The sequence below is a fragment of the Tubulanus polymorphus genome, chromosome 2 (assembly GCF_964204645.1).
Source record: "Tubulanus polymorphus chromosome 2, tnTubPoly1.2, whole genome shotgun sequence".
In the NCBI taxonomy this organism is placed as follows: domain Eukaryota; kingdom Metazoa; phylum Nemertea; class Palaeonemertea; order Tubulaniformes; family Tubulanidae; genus Tubulanus; species Tubulanus polymorphus.
Genome location: NC_134026.1, coordinates 1,616,807 through 1,639,271, shown reverse-complemented (window position 1 = coordinate 1,639,271; position 22,465 = coordinate 1,616,807). Strand labels below are relative to the sequence as shown.

Genomic DNA, 22,465 nt, shown 5'->3' with positions numbered 1-22,465 from the left:
GGGGAATGGTTAAGACTATGATTGTAGACATCTAACACCATTGCACTCATGGTAGTACCCATAATCATTGATTAAATAGTCATGGAATTTTACTCGGGCACACACGCGTCACTCGGGCACAGTCGCAAATTACGTTTTAGTCATTCAACGGGTTAAGTGACTGTCCCCTTTTTTCAAAACAGGAACGATGATTTAAGTCAAATGTGGACCGGGCGGTCGCCGAAACGCGGCAAGCGCACTAGTTATACGAAAACTGCAGCTCGAGTCGAACTTCAGTGAACGTGTGAGACCGACGTATCGGCCAAATTTCAACACTTTCTTCAGTTTAAGAAATCAATGAAATTGAAACGAGCACTGCCGCTGGGCGGGCGACAGCTCCGAGTCGTCATGGATACGACGCGCCTCAGTCTGGTCGATCAGCAGTGCTCTTCTTGGCCTGGTCCGGTCCAGGTGTCATCCAAAAATAATCATTAAAAATATGATTCTGATTGAATGAGATATTTTTGCATTTTATCGATGTATTATGCCAGGAGCTTATCGATGTATTATGCCTTTGGTTTTATAGGGTTCATGATCATACTTTTGATCATGCAATTTCGCGGCAATGAATAACAAAAGGTATATACCGAGGTGGCGCTAGCGGGCGGAGAACAATTATCAAATGGTATTTGGCAACTAGCAACTAGCAACTGGCATGTCCCTCCAGGTCTTCCATATAATTCACTGTGCACGATGACCTATCAGTATCACTGCTTATCTACCCTCGATCTATCGGCCACACGAAACGCCTAAAAACAGGCGGCGCTAAATTCGGAGAGGAGTTGTTGAGGAGAATCAAGTAATTTATCTCCAGTGGCCTTATTAAAGTTCTACGATATTGTTCAGCTGGCTACTGGCGCGTGTTCAACTCGTCGGCTCTATTAGTATTATTATAAGCTCTCGCTCAATGTAAACCCATTCAACAATAGAGTCAAAGAGACACAATAGCGGTATATTCACACGCCCCATTGAATACGACACCGGCTGACCACAGTATGTATTAAGCATAGGAAACCATTCATTCACCTCGGCTAACTCACACTGTGAACATGCTTCCGTGGATTCTCCTGGCGATCATGATCATTGGCTGATGGCATCGAGATTGCCACGGTATAGACTGGTTGCCTGTCCCATTCAATATGGATTATCTCTAATTGAAGATAGAGACCGGTAACCAGTCTACCAGAGGGGCACTCGCTCATGGCATCTGGTACACGGCTTAATAACCGCCTATGTTCGAGCCGCAAATTAATGACTATGCGCTTTAACTATGCTTGCATTTCAATCCAAATATATGAATCCTAGAGTTTGTAAAAACGAAGTGTAGAATTATCAAAAACCATAAACAAATCAGGTTCAACACAAGAAAAATTTAGAAAAACCAGAACCACATTCTATTTATTGTATGATCATGCCTAATTTTTATTGAGCACCAAAAATAATTGGATTTTTAGTACATGCATGTTACAAGTAATCATAAGAAAAACAGCAAGTTAAACAAGGCACAAAAACATCATTTATCTGAAATTCAGGCAAACTAATGGAATCATGAAAGGTGTCAATGTCATTAAACCTGGAATATATAGATTTCTTACTCATTAACAAAGTATTTATTATGCAATCAACTGATTGTAACTCCATAAAAGATTCAGATAAGATTAGTGATTCTAAAAACCTTCGTCAAATTGTATCAAATAAACCACCGTGAATTCATACTACATGTTATAATACCCTATATGTATCATTATTCAATAAGATGAATTCATAGCATTGTTTTGTTATCGTCCAATTTCTAGTTCTACATACCCCGGTACGGAGAAACTGACAATCATCCGTGTCCGTCAGCAGGTGCAATAAATTGAGAAAACATGAGCACAAATAGACAAGCCATTTACACTACTATAGCACTGAAACATCAGTACTCAAAAAGGCGATCATAATAACAAGTTAACTGTACATAATTACAATATGTTTAAACTGATATATGTACAATCTTCATCATTATTATGGCTGTGAAAAAACAACCCAGAATTGACAACATAACTATAAGTTTTTAAACTAACATTCTATTCACATTAGAATCGAGCGTATATCAAACTTTGAACGAGTTAATCTTTAAATCTTCGAATGAAAGCAGCACAAATATACAGACAAACATCACTTCTTGAAGCTTAACCAAAAACGAACATTAATTTATTAGTTACAATTATAGCCTGTTGTACTCAACACAAAAATAATTAATTTAAGTTCAACACAATATATTTCACTTTCAATCTTAACATTTCTGATACATATTCATTTAGCTCTTAATATCTGGCAGGTTGTGCAATATTCAAATACAATTCACTTCATGTACCGACTTAGTGTATGACGACGAGCTCATCACGGACATACGGATTAATGAACATACTTCATATTGGACCGACAAATAGAATCATCAACACGGAATAAACAATTACAAGCGTTATCACACAAGCTTGGCACTTGTTCATAGAAATATTTACATTTGGTTTCATTCCCTACACAGCGAAAGTCTCACATCAACAACAAATGCGCCCAGTCAAATATAAATTGCCATCAAGCGGCTTATTCTACGATTTCAAGACCAGGCCAAACGGCATCGAATAAATATTTTGTTTGTAAAACAATATTCTGCTCTCTTTCTCGGGAAAACAATATGAGATGACTGCTCTTGGACAAGCAGAGATAAACTAATCAGTCTTCGAAATTTAATACATGTACATTTGAATGTAAATGGTATACCGGTATTACTTTTGTGTCTAGGTTCGAAAATCATTTTGCATTCCTATTTCGGCCCTGAGTCAATTATGTTTTTTCCCATCGTCATTATACAACATAATGACCGTTTGTTCGTCTAGAAATTATCCAAGCACTAAAGCGGATCTCTAAAAGCATTTTCATCTAGCCTCGTGTATATATATATATCTGCTTTTGACAGTGTTTCGGGAAATGCATATGCTGATAGGTAGTTCATTTATTTAAGTCATCGGTTTTCACATAAATACTAGCTTCCACCACCTCCTACTTGTGAAATCAAGTCATCACAGATTGAAGTCAGTTCTTCGTTTTCTTTCGTCTGAAATCGAAAGCAATACAGTAAAAATATGTCCGCTTGAAACAGCTCAGTATTTGATGCCGCACGGCAGACGGTGAATTTACCTTCTGAGCGACAGCTGTTTCTAAGCTCTTAATTTGAACCTCGGATTTCTTCACGGCTAATTGTAACCGCGTCAATTCGTTATCTTTACTTTTTGTCACTTTTTCTATTTCTTCACTTGCCCTAAAAACAACATACACAGATAGGCCATAAATATTGAGGCAAAGAACGTTGTTTAAACTAATCTATGAACCTGATGAGGTTAGTAAATCCATCCAAATGCGGTTAAAAATGCTCAAATTTCCATTAACGACAAGCTCTGTACTTACGCTACTAATTTCTCTTCAGCATGCCGTTTAAGCGCCTGGTATTTCGTTTCTGCTTTCTTCATCTTCTCTTGATAATCAGTAATACATTTCTTCAGTTGTTCTTCATTCTAAAAACATTAAACATTGATACTTGAAATAGGAACGCATCGAACAGCGGTGGGAAACCAGTACACAATGAGAGTTATTATAAACCGACCTTCTTTTGACTCTCAACGACCTCCTTCGACCTGTCGTGTCGTTTCAACATATCTGAAAATGCTTTTTCCATCGACTGTAAACTTTCCATCAGATGATTTCGTTCCTGAATTAATTCTGTCATTGATTCAGCCGAAGAAGCGCTGACCGTTTCTTTATCAGCTATTGAAAAAATACAGTTATTAGACTTATAAACACGACATAACTGATAACTCGTATCATTTACCCTTAACTTACCAATAACTTGGGATATAGTTTTCTCATATTCAGCGACCACTTTTCTGTAAAACGAAAAGAAAACACATTTTACTTTAAAGCTACTCATTTTTCTCGGTAGATGGCGACTCGGTAGCGAAGTCTATCGATAGAAATAAAGCTACTTACGTCATGTTATCAACTGATTCTGACAATGCTTTATTTTCTTCAGTAAGTTTAGCAATTTCCTGCTGCAAATCTTGCACTTTCTTGTAGCACGAACGTTCTTTAGCCAATAACTGCGCTTGGAAGTCCATCTCCATTTGTTGCTTTAATTTTTTGAAGTCGGATTCTGTGTATTTCAAGACCTGAAGCATACACGTTATATTAGATAGTAATTCCTCTATTTTGGTCGCACAATTGAAGCCACTATTGGTTACCGGGGTTACATACCTCAACAATACCGGTTCCCGCTCTCGATGGCTCGACGGAATCATGTTTAGAAGGCGTCTCACTCTCTGGACGACCACTGTCTGTTTGGTTCTGTAATATTCAAAACAAGTAAACTTTATAAAGATTATTAGTGGTGAATATGTACTTCACGGACAACTATCAACTCTGTATGATCCAATGATTTATGAATAGTTCAATAAAAATAATAACTTGTTCCCAGCGATATGGTTGTGGATGAAAGATGTGAATTTTCTTTATCATAAGGCACAGAAGAGCATTGTGCATTTTGGCAGGAATAGAATACTGACACAGAAGTACCATGAAACTAGAACTTCACCTGGAAAATACTTGTTACAAAAATGCAGCAAAGACAGGCCAAAAAAGGATTTCAGAAAATCTGATATCTTACGCTTTGTTGATTGCGACATTTGAAAAAACACATTTTACTCATAAATGGCCTCCACATAGCACTGAAAACCAGAATTGATTGACCCAGTCACAAATAATTAACAACATCCTTTAACTAACATAACACCAAAGCATTTAATAGAGAGAATATAAAAGGGATTGCAAATCAAAACTATGATAAATGAAATGAAACTTAAAATATTTGATTAGAACCCTTACAAACTAAAGCAATGAGTGTTTACATTTATACATAAAGATTAATTCAAAGTAGTTTACAATGTACCCCTTTAGATGTATAAATGATAGAAAAACATACCACATAGATAGATTTCCAGGTTTTAGGAATAAATCAGTATAACTGATCCCTGAGTATACATGTACTAGTTTAAACACTGTTAGATATATACATATAATCAATATATGATCAACAATATTTCAGTTTGTTACGAATATACGAAACTAATTCAGGCATTGTCTAATTCGATTTCACGCAGATTCTTGATTTATTATTACAACATGTGCCGTTATGGAGTTGTAATGACTAAATCAATGTCATACCACGATGAAACATTTCTAAATTAACCTATCGAATCAACAGATGGGTTGTGATGTTTGAGAAATGTTGCGTAAGAATCGTGAGATCAGTTCGGCAGTTTGACTTGAGGGTCAAATTGATATGAACGGGTTTAACTCTGTTCAACACGTTCACTGCCACCATCTTTCTTCCCAGTCACTACTACAAGTTATCTCATAGTCAGCCATTTTCATAAGTTGATCAATGAGTATTGAAAATGAAGCAGATTTTATTCACATTGCCAGTCAATCGGGAGATGTGTCATTCCGATTACCAGAGAGCTCATATCAAACCGTGAATAAGAAGGATCACCTACAACAACTCATAGTGACAATGATGGCTGAAATGGAACTACGAGATATCTCGTAGTTGACAGAAACGCGTTAGAGAGTAAAATTTTACACATCTGAGGAAATGGAACCGATTGTTTAAACACGCTACACGTAAGAACATTTGATATTCCGAGACCATGATTTCAACAAAATGAATGTGAAAGAAAACGAAAACGACGACAGCATCAGACATACAAAAATAATGAACGTAGCTCGAAATAAGAGGTAGAGGTAGAGAGAGCGGGTCAGACGAATATGGAAACCATGCAGTCGAAGAACTAACAACCATGCCAGAGGTGTGAACATAAAATCCAGTGAAACAGCCGTCTGCTTTTGGAGCACATTTTTCAGCCATTAAGCACGAGGAAGGAATATCAACCCCAAAACATTATTCTCGTCGAATTCAAGCTAGCGATAAATATAAATAATCAATGATACGGTTAAAATCCACTGTATACATTGTAAAAGATTGAAATCAAAAATCGATTATCAAGAATTAAAATGAGAAGATACGCACAACATTTCGGACCCGACACAGGTCTCTAGTGAAAGTCAGAAACGTTATCACTTCTGATCTTAATTCTTGATACATAAATTTCTACTTAAATCTTTTGAATTTGTATATAACGCGTTCAACGTCTGATCGTAGCTATTTTACTACAAACGTTATGTATGATTAATGGGTTTGACGCGTATAAGAACGATGTGAACCAATCGTAGTCGGCTGTTTATCAAAACGTCTAGAATTACGAGGATGAATGCCGTTAGTAGAGCGTAAACCTACATCTGTGTCATCTCTCAATTCGCTAATGCTATCACAGACGTCTATATGTACGACTTCGTCGTGGTCGAATTGTAGAGGACTATCCGGTCGGCCGGTCTCCGTGCCCCACGTACACGATATACACTCGAGCGAATCTTGCGACAAAGCGGCGGAATCCTCGAGCTCGGAAAAACTGTTGATCTGTTCGACCCACTCGTCGGCGGCTGCGGCGGCGCGAGTTGAATACTCGGGCGGTTCTACGATCGCTAAATCAGAATGGCATGTCTGATGCACATGAGGTAAAAACAAACAAATATGTATATAGAGTGCCCCGGTGGTTCCGTTGAAGAAAACAACATTGACGGTAACATCAACGATTTAGAATGAAATAAGTTTATGTTATGACGGTCAGGTGAAATAAATCAGATCGAATAAGCAAAATATGTTTTCCTTCAGCAGTTAAGACAAAACTGCGACTTGAAGCCTGAATTTTTCTACCAGATAAAACACTAAAAACAGCATAAAACTTAATGATTCTCATATGAGTTTTGTGTTTTAGAAAAGTAATAGAAATCTTCTCTATGATTTACAGACAGACGGACGGATGATAATCTCCGTGTAATAATGATCTAGGGGAATATATAAGTCAGACATACATAAGAGGATTTTATATGACAACACGCAGTCATGTGAAATAAAACAAGCACTATTCACACGCCAGATTCAGAGATTTATTCCTACTATTATTCCTACCATATACCGGTACTCTGTGCGCGCGTGTGCAGTCAGCGGATAGTTTCGGGGAAGATAAAATTGATTTTTGTTGCGAATACATGTATGACGCTTTAATATACATACCTCTTCATCGAGTTTTGGACTACACGTCAAAATATTATCTAGATCGCTGGCCGGCTGTTGAGGGGCGAGTCTCGATTGACCCATTTGCAGTTGTTTAAGACGCGATAGTGGTTTATTAGGAGGTGGTGTATTCATCAATAGAAGATCCTCGCTATAAACCGATGCATTCGGGCTGAAACGAGATGAGATATATACCATTGCGTCGTCGTCATACTGTGTAAATGAAGTCGATATATAACCGGCAAGGTCGGCCCCCCTCTCAGATATAACTGACCACTCGGACAACTGATACGATCAACAACTGTTATCCAATTAGATAAATGAGGAGCTACGAGACCATAAAACTAATAGTTTAAGACTATGACCACAGTTACGTCCCTTAATGATACTTACTTTTCTGCAAGTGAAGCCAGTTGGCTGTTACTTGTCTTCTTCGCCAGTCCTGAAAGTAACACATCATTCAATATTCATTGCCAATTTTTACTAGGCCTATCGTTAGTAGGCCTTTGTCGTTATCTTTCCCTTATGTAAATTTCGTCACTTTTCAGAGATTCTCTCTTAGTAAAATTGATAAAATTCATCATGCTTATTATGTTCTCTTTAACAAGACAGTCTAGTAGTTTATATGGAGTCTATATGCAAACGAATGTGATCATTATTACAAACATAAAATGTTTGACGTAAGGAGCAAAATGTTTCCTTTCGATATTTGGCCAATTCTTTAAGAATCTAAGTTATCCACAAGGTTACACGAGGGACTTTACCTTGTACTCTTGGATTTGGAAGAACGCCGACATTGCCGGGACTTTTATCATCTCCCTGGACTAATGGATCGAACTTTACGTACAGCGATTGCCGGGTAAGAGCGGAATCGGGATTCTGCAAAGAAAAATAACCCCAAAAAAACACAATAAGACACGATTAACAAACCCACAAAATAAACATCGCAGTCTGAGTGGCATAACCGTGATTTTGGACAACAAATTCAAATACAAAGCAATGATATTTGTGTTTCTACTGAAGATTATGACATGAGGAACACAGTAATTTAACAACCGATTGAATATCAAATTTCAGCTTTGTATAAACTTTAGAATAAATCGGCAGTCTCAAGTAAATATGATTTGGCCGTCTTCATAAATTTTCGATGCGAGCTAATCCCGCAGACTCGTATAAAGCGCAATCAATAACGCAATTTCATCACGATCATTTGTCTACAATTGAATTACAGAAATCCCTAATGCGAGTTAATAGTCGTCATTCCCGAGACATTTCAACGCATGGCTTTATCCATAAGTCGAATTCATCAACGGCATTTTCTGTATCAACGCATAAATACAGGCAACATTTCGAGCGATGAAAATCATGTTATTTCGTATTGTGGGTTTTTATTTCGATGGATGGAAATCACACCGAACACAGCGAACTCACACTGAATACCGAATATACGTACATCAGAATTACCCTCACCAAACTTCTCTAGCATATCCCATGCTGACGGATCGCTGAACACTGCAAAATGAAAGAATGAATATATAAATTATATTACATATATAACCTTGCTATTAAAACCCTTTCGGTGATGAGTAATTAAGCATTATTAATTATATCAACGCAGTGCGGAGTACTAGTCCATCACCGACTAATACACTGCACTGCAGTGTAGACGCACTGAAAGGGTTAAAAAACATGAAAATTCAATAATTAGGAAATAGAGAGTCATTTATCAAATTACATAATAAATGCTTATACACGCAATTGTTATCGTTATTTTGAAACACCAATATTGATGACTTACGTAATGTACATCGACTACTCAGCATTAGATAACCGCATTATGTACGGGTAACAGTTTTTACAAAAGACAATCAAGATTGACGAAAGATAAAAGTGACAAACATACACACCGGCTTACCTACGGCCAGTTGAGGAAAGCCAACGTAATATAGAGAATTATAGGAGCCATGAACGATAACACTAACACACAGGTACATGTTAACTGTAAACTACTACGCAAACAGATATACGGACTATACCGTCCGTATAAACAATCGCTAGTCCGACTAGGGACTAACACGTGAACCGAGTCCGATCCTGTCGGCATATCACCGCATGAACTAAACTCGAACAGTTCCACGCTTTCCGGATCTTCGGAGCTGTTATCCTCGAGCAGCAGCGAACTAGTCCCAGAAGGGACGAGTCGACCGGGCCAAAAGTTAGCGATGATTGTCTATTACCCGCCGTCGTCGAACCGACGTCGGTATCGAAACAGCGTCAAATCCGAAACGACCGCCGAGATCGACAACGATGTCCGTCGACGAGAAACGTCGCCGTGTAGCTACAATCATTAGAAAAATACGGCATCGCAAACGACCGGCTTTCGGCTCAACTATCGACAGAGAGAGCGTAAATTAGCCACGGGATGTTTATGATGTTTATGATTCCGTCGGGATAAAATAGTTCAGTCATCATTCACGGATTAAACCGGGTTGAGTCACCTGTAGATATAGACACATTGTCTCCTGATACTGAATCCATTTCAGTGTCTGCGTGCTCGCGTGCTACAGTCGTCTGTTTGTCGACTGTCAACGAATCCGAACACAGCTTTATTTCTATCATCAATCACCTGCACATGAACAAGTCGCAATTCTGCACACATACACACGAGGATATACACGAGGATATAGACGAGGAGTTAAACGGAAGACGTTCGATGATTCGCGTACCTCAGCAATCAAAACGTCTCTTGTGCGCGCCTCTTGCCTCTACTCAGCTGATGAGCCTATCGAATGTAACAAGAGTCGACGATACAATATTTCATTTAGAGACCGACAACGAGGAATCATTCACTCACTCGACTCGCTATATTTCAGTCACGATTGCCAGCGATGACGATGACGATGATGATGATGATGATAGTAAATATCATTCGCGTGTTGGATAAACCGGAATAAATCATTGATCACACTCAGATCAGATAATTATTGATCACACTCCGATAATTTTTATATTCTACGAAAACGAGTAATACAATAATCATCTAACTCAATGATGGCAGATTTGATCCCCGACACAGCCAGTTACCATGACAATTCCCTGATACAGCCAGTTACTATGACGATTCCCTGATAAACACCACGATGATACCCTGATACAGGTCTAGTTAACGTGGCAATACCCTGAGACAGTAACCATAGCGATTCTCTGATACCTGATAACTCCAAGACGCCACCAGTTTCATCGGATCCTCTAGATTCAATGTCTGATACAGCGACACTGTTACACCGGACAAACAACCAATTCATCTGATGTGAGTGAAGTGTTGATTTGAATTCATACAAATAGACACTTGTGCGAGAATTCACAACTGATTCACGATATAAAAGCTTCCGATACTTAATCGACGGTCAGCAGTTATTCAGCTATTGAAGGACACTTTATTACTTAAAAGCAAATTACCGGGCAGCATTTCACTACAATAGTCGAGGGAATACTTGACAGCGATGTTTGCTTCGTCCAAATGAGATATTTTGTGACAGGCTTAATGTCCTAATCAACGAACACAGCCCCCTGATGATAGCTAATAAATATTTTTTCGAGAAATACCGCATGCAATGCATGCTTTATAAAAACACCGCGGATGAAGACACACACTCAGACTCACACTGCTATAGATTTGATTAGACAAAGTTAATTTGAAATAAAAACCCGACCACCGACAGTTTTATCAGTTTTCGAAATCGAATGAATAAATTTTCATAAGCGCGTATCCCCTTCGAGTAATGTAACGCGCGGCGACGAGAAAAATAAAATCAATCGAGCATCGCCACAACTGGTGGATTTAACATCATCATTAATCAAAATATTGAATTGCACAACTCTCTGTCTTTCTGTGTCTCTCTCTGACAATACATTGTATCAGGCAGAGTATAGATGAGCGGTAATGTTGAGCGAGAATACATCACCAGCAAACCCGACCAACACCGCGATGTATTCTTAATAATTGTTTCATTTCCTCATTCAATCAACGCCAATCATCACACGGAGGTGCGTTTACTGTGAACTGCCGCTCTTTATTTTGCCTTATTAACTAACTACTAGTATATGGAATGAGCGATGAATATACCAGACACTGGAGGCTCCTGCAAGTTCATAATGGGGTATTTTACATATAATAATAAGATATATTTTTGACTATCTATGTAAAATACCCCATTTCATAACACTACAATTAGAATAAAGCCCTATAATCATGAACCACGTTCACACAATTCCTCACTGTAACTCTTAAGGAGTCTGAAGTCCCAGCGATCGTACAGCCTATACAGGCACTGTTCACATGTCCCTATCATCAATATACTGATTCTGTGCATTCCTTTCAATTGATGATGAAATAGTAAAGAACATGATGTTAGTATGTTCTAATTCGGGCCGCATCAGGAATGGACCAATTTAGAATGAACCAAACCAGACCTGCACTATCCATACATGATAATTTCAAAATTGTTGAATAAACCTGGATCAGAATTCTTTGTTTGTCTTCTATTCTAAAATGGACAGGACCAATTCAGGTAGGACTTTAACTGCACTTTTCACCAATGTGAAAGTGCTGCTAGATGACTGACCAGTGAACTTGCTGCTAAATGACTGACCAGTGAACGTGCTGCTAAATGACTGACCAGTGAACGTGCTGCTAAATGACTGACCAGTGAATGTGCTGCTAAATGACTGACCAGTGAACGTGCTGCTAGATGACTGACCATTGAACGTGCTGCTAGATGACTGACCAGTGAATGTGCTGCTAAATGACTGACCAGTGAACCTGCTGCTAGATGACTGACCAGTGAACGTGCTGCTAAATGACTGACCAGTGAACGTGCTGCTAGATGACTGACCAGTGAACCTGCTGCTAGATGACTGACCAGTGAACGTGCTGCTAAATGACTGACCAGTGAACGTGCTGCTAGATGACTGACCAGTGAACGTGCTGCTAAATGACTGACCAGTGAACGTGCTGCTAGATGACTGACCATTGAACGTGCTGCTAGATGACTGACCAGTGAACGTGCTGCTAAATGACTGACCAGTGAACCTGCTGCTAGATGACTGACCAGTGAACGTGCTGCTAAATGACTGACCAGTGAACGTGCTGCTAAATGACTGACCAGTGAATGTGCTGCTAGATGACTGACCAGTGAACCTGCTGCTAAATGACTGACCAGTGAATGTGCTGCTAGATGACTGACCGATGAATGTGCTGCTGACCGATGAAGGCGATGCTAAGTGAATTAGCCCGGGGAATTATGCGCGGTATATATTTTTCCCCATGCATACGTAAACAGTACTTAGTGAAGCGTCTATATTTGATTTGGTGATCAGTAATAATGCTCGGCCGCGTGACTCCACATTCTCATTACGATGACTATTTGTATCGAACTCATTCGGTGACAGAATGATTTCCTGAATAACGTCACTTTGTCTGACATACGCAATACCAAATATCACTAGCTATCCATACACAGAGACGTATCTGTCCAAACGGTAGATGCCTATTATTGTATCCTGACATTAATGTGAATTATGAATTTTGAAACACCGGGATTCATCTTCTCAGTGGGAAATGAGATCTAATTGGACTGGTCAAACCTGATTTACCTGAACTAACAAACTACATATTTTACAATTTCAGCATTTGAAATATGAAATCGCAATCAAGACTGGATTAAGAAACAAATGCCACAATCATAACTGATGTACAGATTTGATCGGATAAACACCAATCCAGTTGTACAAAGAAGCTCAAAAGCCAGCTTCTAAATATAAAGGACAACAGTTCCTTGAAAAAAAAGCATGAAACAACACTTACAAGTCAGATTCAGATTCGGTAATTAGTCCATTCCGATTCGGCCCGTACCTGAATTTAATAATCGATCTAGAACAGACCAAATCAATGCTGTGCGTTGACACTTTGTTTTTAAATCCGCTTTCATCACCGATCCAAGATTAAACACTGACGACTTTTTATTCATACATTAAGAAATTGTCGATTCTAAAATTTAGAATGGATCTGGATCGGTTTAAACCGGTCTGTTAAAAAATGAAACGGACCAATTAAGCGCAGACTCGAAGCGCTTGGTCGATTCTAGATCGGAAATGAGAACTCGATGTATTTATTATATTCACCTGTTTGATATAAACGCGCGGAGATCGTCGTCTCAACCCCATCGAACGAGCACAATAATCATATATAACAAAACCGGGGACATGAACGATAGAACCATCAATATCATACAAGTAGAAGATAACAAACAGTCGCAGAACGCATGAAAATCCATCGCTTTATCTTCACTGAGAATACAACACTGATTAAACACTGTCCGCCGATCAATTCAACGATTCACATCAATCTGATCACGGGTGATTCACCGATCACGCAATCACGAGGACCACGCGTACTTTCCGCTTGTCAAGCCGCGTAGATCGATCGCAATCAGTTTCCGTGGATTTTGATAATAACGAATTGAATCTTTTTAAATCAATTCTCTCGAATAGATTCGATCGTTTCGTCAAAAAAGTTAACGAAAAACTGAAGAATCATTTTATGAAAATAAATACACGTAATTAAACTCTATCTACAGAAACAAAAAGTGCGAATGCATAAATTTTTCATTTCGATGAAACGAAGACGGCCGTCGGGGAATAACTACACGAACGAACTAATGATGCTGTAAACACTCGAGAGGAGACGCATAAAAATCGAATAAAACTCGACGATATCACGATATCAGGGCTGGGTGGACTTCATCGGCGCGTCTCGCGTCTTTCCTTTCAACCGCGCGTTATCCACAATTGCTTGAAACCGGAACGAGCGAGGACGACCTGTGAAACGAGAGCGGCACGGCGCGGGCCTCACCGAACAATAGCCGGTGTTTATCATCGTTACTACGCCCACCGTACCAGTACGATTATCATATACAGTAAAACCGGCGACATAAACGATAGAACCATCAAAATCATACACGTTGATGACAGTAAACAGTCGCAGAAACCGCGTAAATCCATTCTACAGATCGCCGCAGGACGAGACGCAGGGGGGCGAACCGTTATCAAACGTAGAGATGACGTTTCATCGTTGTCACCACCGTGAGGGATGTATCCATCTAAACAAGGTTCGATTCCGCGAGTAGTTTCAACGATCATCGCGCATTAACCGCAACAACGAGACAGAGAGCGAGAGGAGAGAGAGAGAGAGAGAGAGAGAGAGAGAGAGAGAGAGAGAGAGAGAGAGAGAGAGAGAGACCACCAGTCCAACGATCTCAACACACAGTGGTTAAACACCCGACAATGTACAACATACAACATCCACTCTAGAGAATTATAACTACCAAACGCTGTGGATTATAATCAGCTTTCATTTCGATCTTTATGCCAGAGAAACTTTACATCTACGCTTCTTATGGATCAGAGAATCCAATATTCTCAGATATTTCCCTAACACAAGACCAAAAGTCCCTGATTAAATTAAGATATCCTCAGAGCAGGGGAAGTTTCTTATCAAGAGGATCCTTGTGCCACTCATCACCGGCAAGTACAAGTCATCACAATTCAAATTCCCTGATTTTCAAGGAAAGAGTCAAGTTTCCCTGATTGTCCGTGTAAGAAATGGTAAATTCGAAATTCCTTGATCCGTAGAACTGCGATCACAATCCGATATCATTTCGATCTTTACCTTTTTTTCTCGCCGGGAACTTCAATAAAAAAATAAATGCACATAAAAAATTGTTCTCAATTGAAGCTATAAACAAAGTTACTGCGTGAACACAAATGGTCTGACGAGTCCCCTTCGCTTGTAGAGATTATTAATGATTTCGCAATGCAACAACTGATAAAAACACTGAATTATCACTTATTGCTTTGTTGTCGGGCAGAATGTTCTTTCTACGTGAGAAAAATTTCTTTATCATCCTCGCCGGAGAACGTTTACAACACGATATCAGATTAGATCGGGTTTATCTCGATAGAATACCAATCAGAGTACGGCAGCTACTCCACGCAGCCCAGCGCTATCAAACATATCTTACTGACGCCAGAATTTTAACTAAACGCCTAACGATAGATATTCAGGCATTCTCTGATCGGAGAGATGACAGTTTCTGCATCGTCAATGAGAATAACAAACAGACAATCGACATTCATCTATTTCAACGGCTACTATACAGCAACTACAGTTTATATGTTCGAATATAGGTTTAACTAACCTAACCATAATAACACTAGCGCCACATAGCGCCTGAAGTCTGACCTAAGAATGGGATCCCTTCAGATGAAAATTTGAACAAGACAGGGAAAGGTAGATATATCTAACCTAGTATAGAAAGAATCCCACAATTGTATCGAAAGACAATATGTCTGGAAATGTATCCTAGGGTTAGTAGTTTATACCGATATACCACTAATATTAATACTAGGAATACTATTAGAATATAGTCAAAACGTTGAATCAACTACTGGCTCTAGACAACATTTTTGGACTTTGTTTTTCGTTTCATATCGTTGTGGGATTCTATGTATATTATCGTCACAACAAGGATATAGTGTTTTATCAACGGTGATAACATGAAACTTCTTTCAGCGGTCAAATGACTTACTTGTTATCAAAGCCATGAATTTGTGTTTCTCAAAAAGGTTCGCTAATAACACTTCACAAGTACAGTAACACTGGCATGGGTACAATGACAACATGAGAAATTGAGTGAAATTCAAACCATGGACAATAATACTACTTAGAAGCGGTAGACCGTTGAAACTGCTTCGAGTCACAGGCTGATGATTTCCGATACAATGTCACAACGACAGTATCAATCATGTACAAATAAATATCAGTCATTTCAGAAAACAAAACTCATTGATATTCTTCAACAGAAAATCAATACAATCGTGTCACGGACTTATACAATAATGCACTCGAGCATTGACGCCATCAAAACAACTCAACTGGTGGTAATCATACGCAACACCGACCGCCACCTTTAGTTCAAATCAGAAACTAAAGACTGACAAATGATCATGAACTAGAAAACTTCTGAAGCCTATCATATCATCGAGTAAACTACCAAACAACTAAACTAATGGCATATCCTTGTACGCCCACAACCCCCTTCTATGAGATCACTCATCAGCTCAGTTCAATGTCGTATCTATTTTTATAAAATCGCCTACGTACCTTTTGAAATCCATTTCACAGCATTGATTCCTAATACGACCAACACGGCTACTATAGACGTGAGCAATGAAGGATAGATCAGCGAAGAAAACCAGCTTAAAACTGTGACCGCCATTGATAACACGTAAAAAACTAACGAAGGGGCACAAGAGTTTTCACAGCTGTCGGTTATCGATGTATAAATATATCGGACATCAGTACGAAACAGCACCTGTCTCTTCTACATATCGAGATAATCCACGGAGATAATCCATTTATTTAATCTCATTACAATCCTAATGATGCCCTCACAACGGAGACAACTACCATACATAACTAGTATTTATATATGATTCATACATATATCCCTTTTAAAGCGTTAATGATATTTGTTTTTCGTGGAATTCGTAGGCAGTTGACCTGGTTTGATATTCGTAGACAGTAACTGCCTAAGAGTTGAGTAGACACATCAACAGCAAACACACTACGTAAGGCTATAATAGATAGTGATTTGATTTCATGAAATATTGCCATCAAATAATCAACAAACCATGACTGAACAATTGAAAGAGAACCAGCACACACAAACATGACACTCACACAACCAGGAAGCATTTTGCACCAGATAGCTGCTACTAATAATTTCTACCTTTGTAACAACATCGAACGACCGCGATTGCAAGAATTTAATTCACTTCAATGAGGACTCTACGGTTGACTGTGGCAGTTGAGGATTCTGTGTGAGGCAAGCGAGGATCTACCAGGTACATGCTCAAAGTGACGCCTGGATTTCTTCTCAGATTCAATCAAAATCTATCAATGATTTTTTTAATTCAATACGTACATATAACAGATAACAATTGCGCAATAAACATTGAACGCGAGTCTTTGAAGAGACATGATTTGTCTTATTTCTAAGGTGCAAGGCTAATAGATGAAAATTCCTCAAAACTGATTTGTCCTATTGATACACGCATCATCTAGCAGGATCAGGATAGCTGGTGCAGCACGGGGTCCGTTCACATATTACGATGCTTACCTTCCGTCGCAGACTTGAATTCGTCTTCGGAAAAAGATCCCAATCCCTCCTGACTCATCACTGTACTGGAGAACACGGAAATGCCAGCTGTATCGAACTCGGTCATCGAGGCTATTTGTACGTCTTTAGTCGGTCGTAGCAACGCGTCGAAATCGTCGCAAACGATCTCCTTCGCGACGGTCGACGCCGCGGTACAGCTCGGTAATTCACCGGTCTCCGACGCGGCATCGGACGCAACCGATGCCGTACTCGACGTTTCCATTCGATCAGATGCCGCGGCCGAAGAACGCTTCGACTTCGGATCGAATATGATGACATCGTCGTTTGCTTGATTCGCAGCGAGAAAATTCTGAAATAATTCCACATAAATTAATATTCAAACGTCTATGAAGGGATTTAACAGATTAGGCTGAAACTGACAATTGACACCTTCTCATTTCTGCTGAGCTTAAAAGTTGACCCGGCCTGATTAGCAATATAATTTATTCAGGCCGGGTCAAATTCGCAATTCAGTTTACTAAAGTGACCCAGTCGATTAGGAGAAACAAGGAATCATTTAGTTTTTGGGAATCCAAAATCCCCTGATATTACTCTGACCTTTGATGGATAATTTCCCTGGTTATTTCTTGTAATGCTCATCACCAATAAGAACAACAAGGAACCAAAAATACAAATTCCCCGACTTTCAAGAAATAGAGTCGAAATTCCCTGATCTTTAAGAACCCTGTCTATGTCATGTACCATGGCATCTTATTTCCAGTATTATTTTTTTCAGTTGTGTCCGATAATCAATAATCACCTTATTTGCTTGTAGGAATCTCTTCGGAGGGCCCTTCTTTTTCGGTGGTGATTTCTTTTTGACAACTTTTCTACAATGCAAAAAACACGGCACCACAAATATGAGACATCGAGTGAAATGTTGATACAAATTAAAAAGAATCACTAGAACCTAATAATACAAAATGACCTACTACATGATCATTGCTCCCTGAAAAACATCTATGCTAAGGCTTAAAAAAAATTGATATCTCGTTTCTCCATCTGCTGAGCTTAAAAGTTTAACCATCCGGCCGCCTATCTACCCTCTGCAATCATGATCAAGCTAACCATAATAGACCGGCAGCTTTAGAAATGAACTGATTACTAATTTTTATTGTCGTTTATTGGCCAATTAGGAGAAACAAGGTATCAGATTTTTTAGCCTAAATGTGGACTACATTATTTCCGTAATATCAAAATAATAATCCCATGCATAACAGACAAGAATAATATACCATGCACTGGTATGAACATAAAACAGGATGGCCTGATTTGACTTTTCCCTGACTGCACGTTGTTTTCCCTGACTTGATCTGCTAAGAATCCAATCAATTCTAGCAATCTCCTGGCAATGAAATTTCCCCGATTTATCCCTGATTTTTCACTTTTTTCTTTATACAAAATTCCCTGATTTCCAGGTACGTGGCCACCCTGTACCAAGTCCAATAAAATGTCAGTACAGTAGACAGATTGCCACCGATTGCCTCAGATTATCGTGTTAACGATACTTACTCAGATCCGGTAGAACTGGCTTTACTGTCGTCAGATTTCACTGATAAATCCGAACCGGTGCAACTCGTATCCATTCCGGCTGCGGCTCCGTTTTTATTACCGTTCTCATTATCGTTTATATCGGTTACATTTTGAAAACCTTTCAACGAGGACGACGAAGAATTCTCAACGTTTGAATTCGACATTTCTTCGCTCGTAATATCACCCTTCATCGTCGGCGGCGGCGGCGAGTTCGGTAATTGTCTTCTGCTCGCGAACGGATTTATATTATCGTCGTGAAACCCGGCGTCCGGCGGTGGCGATGACGACACCTTCGATTTCGTCTGGAACGGATTCTCGATTATCGCGGCAGACGACGCCGGCGGAGAATTAGCTAAACCTTTACTCGACGTGAACGGATCGATCGAATCGATGTCGTCGAAGTTGAAATTATACGAAGCTTTCGGCGGAATGATTTCGTCATCGTCGGCCATTGTTGTGTCACAATTGTCGTTACTCAAATCACTTAAACGACCGGTTTTATTCGCTGAATCTCTGAAAATAAACCAAAACTTTGGAGATACATGCTTCTAATTATAATCATAATAATAGATTTTCTGATATAACATAATGTAGTCTTAGTACTAGTTGAGCTTTGACAGGTAGACTGTTATTACGATAATCTTAGTGTTTCCAAGTTAATGAGCAAAACCTATAGTTGAAGATATAACAGTTTCCTTCCTTAGTAATATCTACATTTTTAAATTGCTGTATATCAGTACAGTGTATTGTGTTATTTTCATTTCTCTGATTATGAAGTTTAGTCAAAACTTTGAAACTGTCAGAAAATAAATTGTTAAATCATCAACTGTTGGTTTTGCCGATTAGGTTGAGATTTTATAATAAAAGCTTCAAATAATCGTAAAATAATACCTTAAAGGTAAATTATCAATAATCTCTTGAATTACTGATTGAGCAATAACAACGTTTTCAGTATGATCCCGTTTTGTAACTACTTCCGTGCGTTCGCACCACTTCTCTTGATCGTCGATCTCACGGATGAAATTATACCAATCCGGTGAATCTATCGTCGATAATTCCGACGCAGGTTTTTCCGGCGAATATCGTCTCACGGAATTTTGCTTCGGCGTCAAAAAATGGACCTGAAAATTATCCGAAATTTCAACCGTATAGACATGGTTTCCGGAGAATACATTCTCTATCACATAACATTAGAATCACGCGAGGGATAGTCGCTTAAAAGTTGGTTAAAGTAACTCGGGACCCAGTTTCACAATTCAGAGTTGGAATGAATTTATCTCAATTCAGGACTGTTAAACTGCTTTGTCTGCAAATAGTGAAGTTTTGATGGTCACTGATGGTCGATTTTAACCGACTTTTGAAAAACTGTGGCATACCTTCAAGTGTTTAGGAGCTGGTGAGAAAGCTATGAGGTTATCTTTAGTAGAATGTTTTAGAATTGAGCTCTCTACTGATGATGGCGGTGTTTGGATGTTTGGAACGGTTGGTACTTTAAACGTTTCTGGTGGAATATTCTCGACGTTTTCTCCATACATTATAAAACATTCCTATAGAAAATAAAAACAACGAAGACGATTATAAATTTATCACTGTATTCACAGAGACTTTTAATAATATGTTCTCCACATGCTAGTATTTTAGAGGGACTGCAATCATTCTATAGTATAACATTATGGACTCCAAATGCTAAGAAGCTTTTGAAACATTGAAAATAGGCTAAAGCTTCATTCTGGTATAATCTCTCAATCACAATAACTCACTACTGGGGGGCTGATTCTTAGCATAGGGGTGGATTTAAATTGACAAGAATAATCGCCCCTCTAAGTTCTCTTGCAAAAAACACTGAATTTAAACAGAAAATGAATTTGTTAGGCCTTCACGGCAGTAGTTTCGGTATATGGTGAAGACGTCAAATTAGCAGATCAGGAAAAACCTACAGTTACAGCCAAACATCATGAATAGTTCATACCTAATTAAGGTTAACTGCTTGCATTGGCTATATGGCTAATTCAGTAATCACATGCTAAGGGCATAGAGGCCTCACTCGGGAAATGTGGAGAGTTTTTAATTCAATAGGCAAAATAACCAGAGCTTTTTAATTTGAGAAAAGGTTAATTTTTCTTTTACTTATTCCTAGACACTGCCAGAAAATAATTAAATATTGCCTCAATTTTCAATTCAATTTCAGCAAAAGAGCTTAATACCTAAGCAGAGTTTTAAAATTTAAGGTTAAGTTAGCTTTCTTCAAATGAAGGGCATCCCGAAACATTGTTAACGAGATTTAAAACATTGCCTCGATATCAGGCCCTATTAATTCACACTCAGAAATATCACTCATCCAGAAAATATTTTAGCCAAGTGTCAATTGAGTGCGGGATTCATGCTTAAACAAAACAAGTCTAATAATATGTTGTTAAACAAGTCGCGCTTACTGATTATTACAGCACATTCCTTTGGATTTTGGTTAAAAATCCTTAAAGCTGAAATCACTTCCAGCGAATTGGTTATTATTTGATAGGCCTATATTGGACAGATACCTCAGATAGGGGGTACATATCACACGGGATTCAACAGTCAGTTCACTGAGAAGACTTCACAGAGTAACTGGGGAAGATTCTAAATAGCACGCAATAAGTAGGTAATATAACTCAACACATTAACACAGAGGTGTTTACATAAATAATGTTAAGATGAAAGAATATTTCATATAGGCTACTAATACATGAAAAGATGTACACCTCTTCTTCAATTAAAAAAAAGACTATCTGCTGCTTAAATGCTTTCCAACTGCAGATTTACCATCATACTAAGAGGATGACTGTTTTATCCGAGTAAATTCTAATCAATTGCAAAATTGCTGCAACAAGGATCAGAGGATGGGCTATTCACTCCCACGCTCGACTGGATCTCGACACTTAGTCAGCCTTCTACTACGCAAATCATGATTTTGAATATATATTAGGCCTAATTACCTATCCTAGACATAGGCGATCAAAATAAATCTCAGAGAAAGCTCTCGCCAAAAGACCATTCGTGAAAAATGGTTTGAATTGAAAATCACCTCTCCAACGAAGTCCACAGACCAGTTCAATTTTCAAATCTCTTACATTGATTGAATGACAATCTAAGTTGAAATATGAAGCATTTAATATTTGTTAACGAACGTTTAACAGTTGATGAACAGAACACTTACAGTCAGAATCTGTAATCTGACTTGTTACAAGCCCAGTCGTGAGTTAAAAAGAGAAAAATTCATCGTCGCTTCTAAAAAAATTCATTGAAATTTTGATTTTCTCGATGACCGTTTCCTGTTCTGCGGCGCATGCGCAGTGCGTGATTAGACTCAATCAAATTTTATTAGATATGAATATTACTCATGAATCTGAAT

The 22,465-nt window shown here is 38.7% G+C and overlaps 1 protein-coding gene across 1 annotated transcript; it reads right to left on the bottom strand.

Annotated features, from left to right (window-relative positions):
• Nucleotides 1-1,473: 1,473 nt before the first annotated feature.
• On the bottom strand, nt 1,474-22,395 carry LOC141898649 (uncharacterized). Its single transcript, XM_074784670.1, has 17 exons — nt 22,271-22,395; nt 20,454-20,624; nt 19,969-20,198; nt 19,057-19,590; nt 18,305-18,374; nt 17,506-17,854; nt 8,718-8,776; nt 8,029-8,143; nt 7,658-7,706; nt 7,265-7,436; nt 4,330-4,419; nt 4,066-4,244; nt 3,919-3,962; nt 3,683-3,843; nt 3,487-3,593; nt 3,220-3,340; nt 1,474-3,136 (listed from the first exon to the last, which is right to left on the bottom strand). The coding sequence occupies exons 2-17, from the start codon at nt 20,610-20,612 to the stop codon at nt 3,065-3,067; spliced, it is 2,511 nt and encodes an 836-aa protein (XP_074640771.1). The 5' UTR covers nt 20,613-20,624; nt 22,271-22,395; the 3' UTR covers nt 1,474-3,064.
• Between the last annotated feature and the right edge of the window lie 70 nt (nt 22,396-22,465).

Bases quoted from the DNA above. Each gene is read 5' to 3' on its own strand.
- LOC141898649 (XM_074784670.1), bottom strand. From the start codon at position 20,612: ATGTATGGAGAAAACGTCGAGAATATTCCACCAGAAACGTTTAAAGTA. The intron at 20,199-20,453 runs GTATGCCACAGT...GATAATTTTCAG, and splicing joins CAGCTCCTAAACACTTGAAG to GTCCATTTTTTGACGCCGAA. The intron at 4,245-4,329 runs GTATGTAACCCC...TGTATGCTTCAG, and splicing joins CGGGAACCGGTATTGTTGAG to GTCTTGAAATACACAGAATC.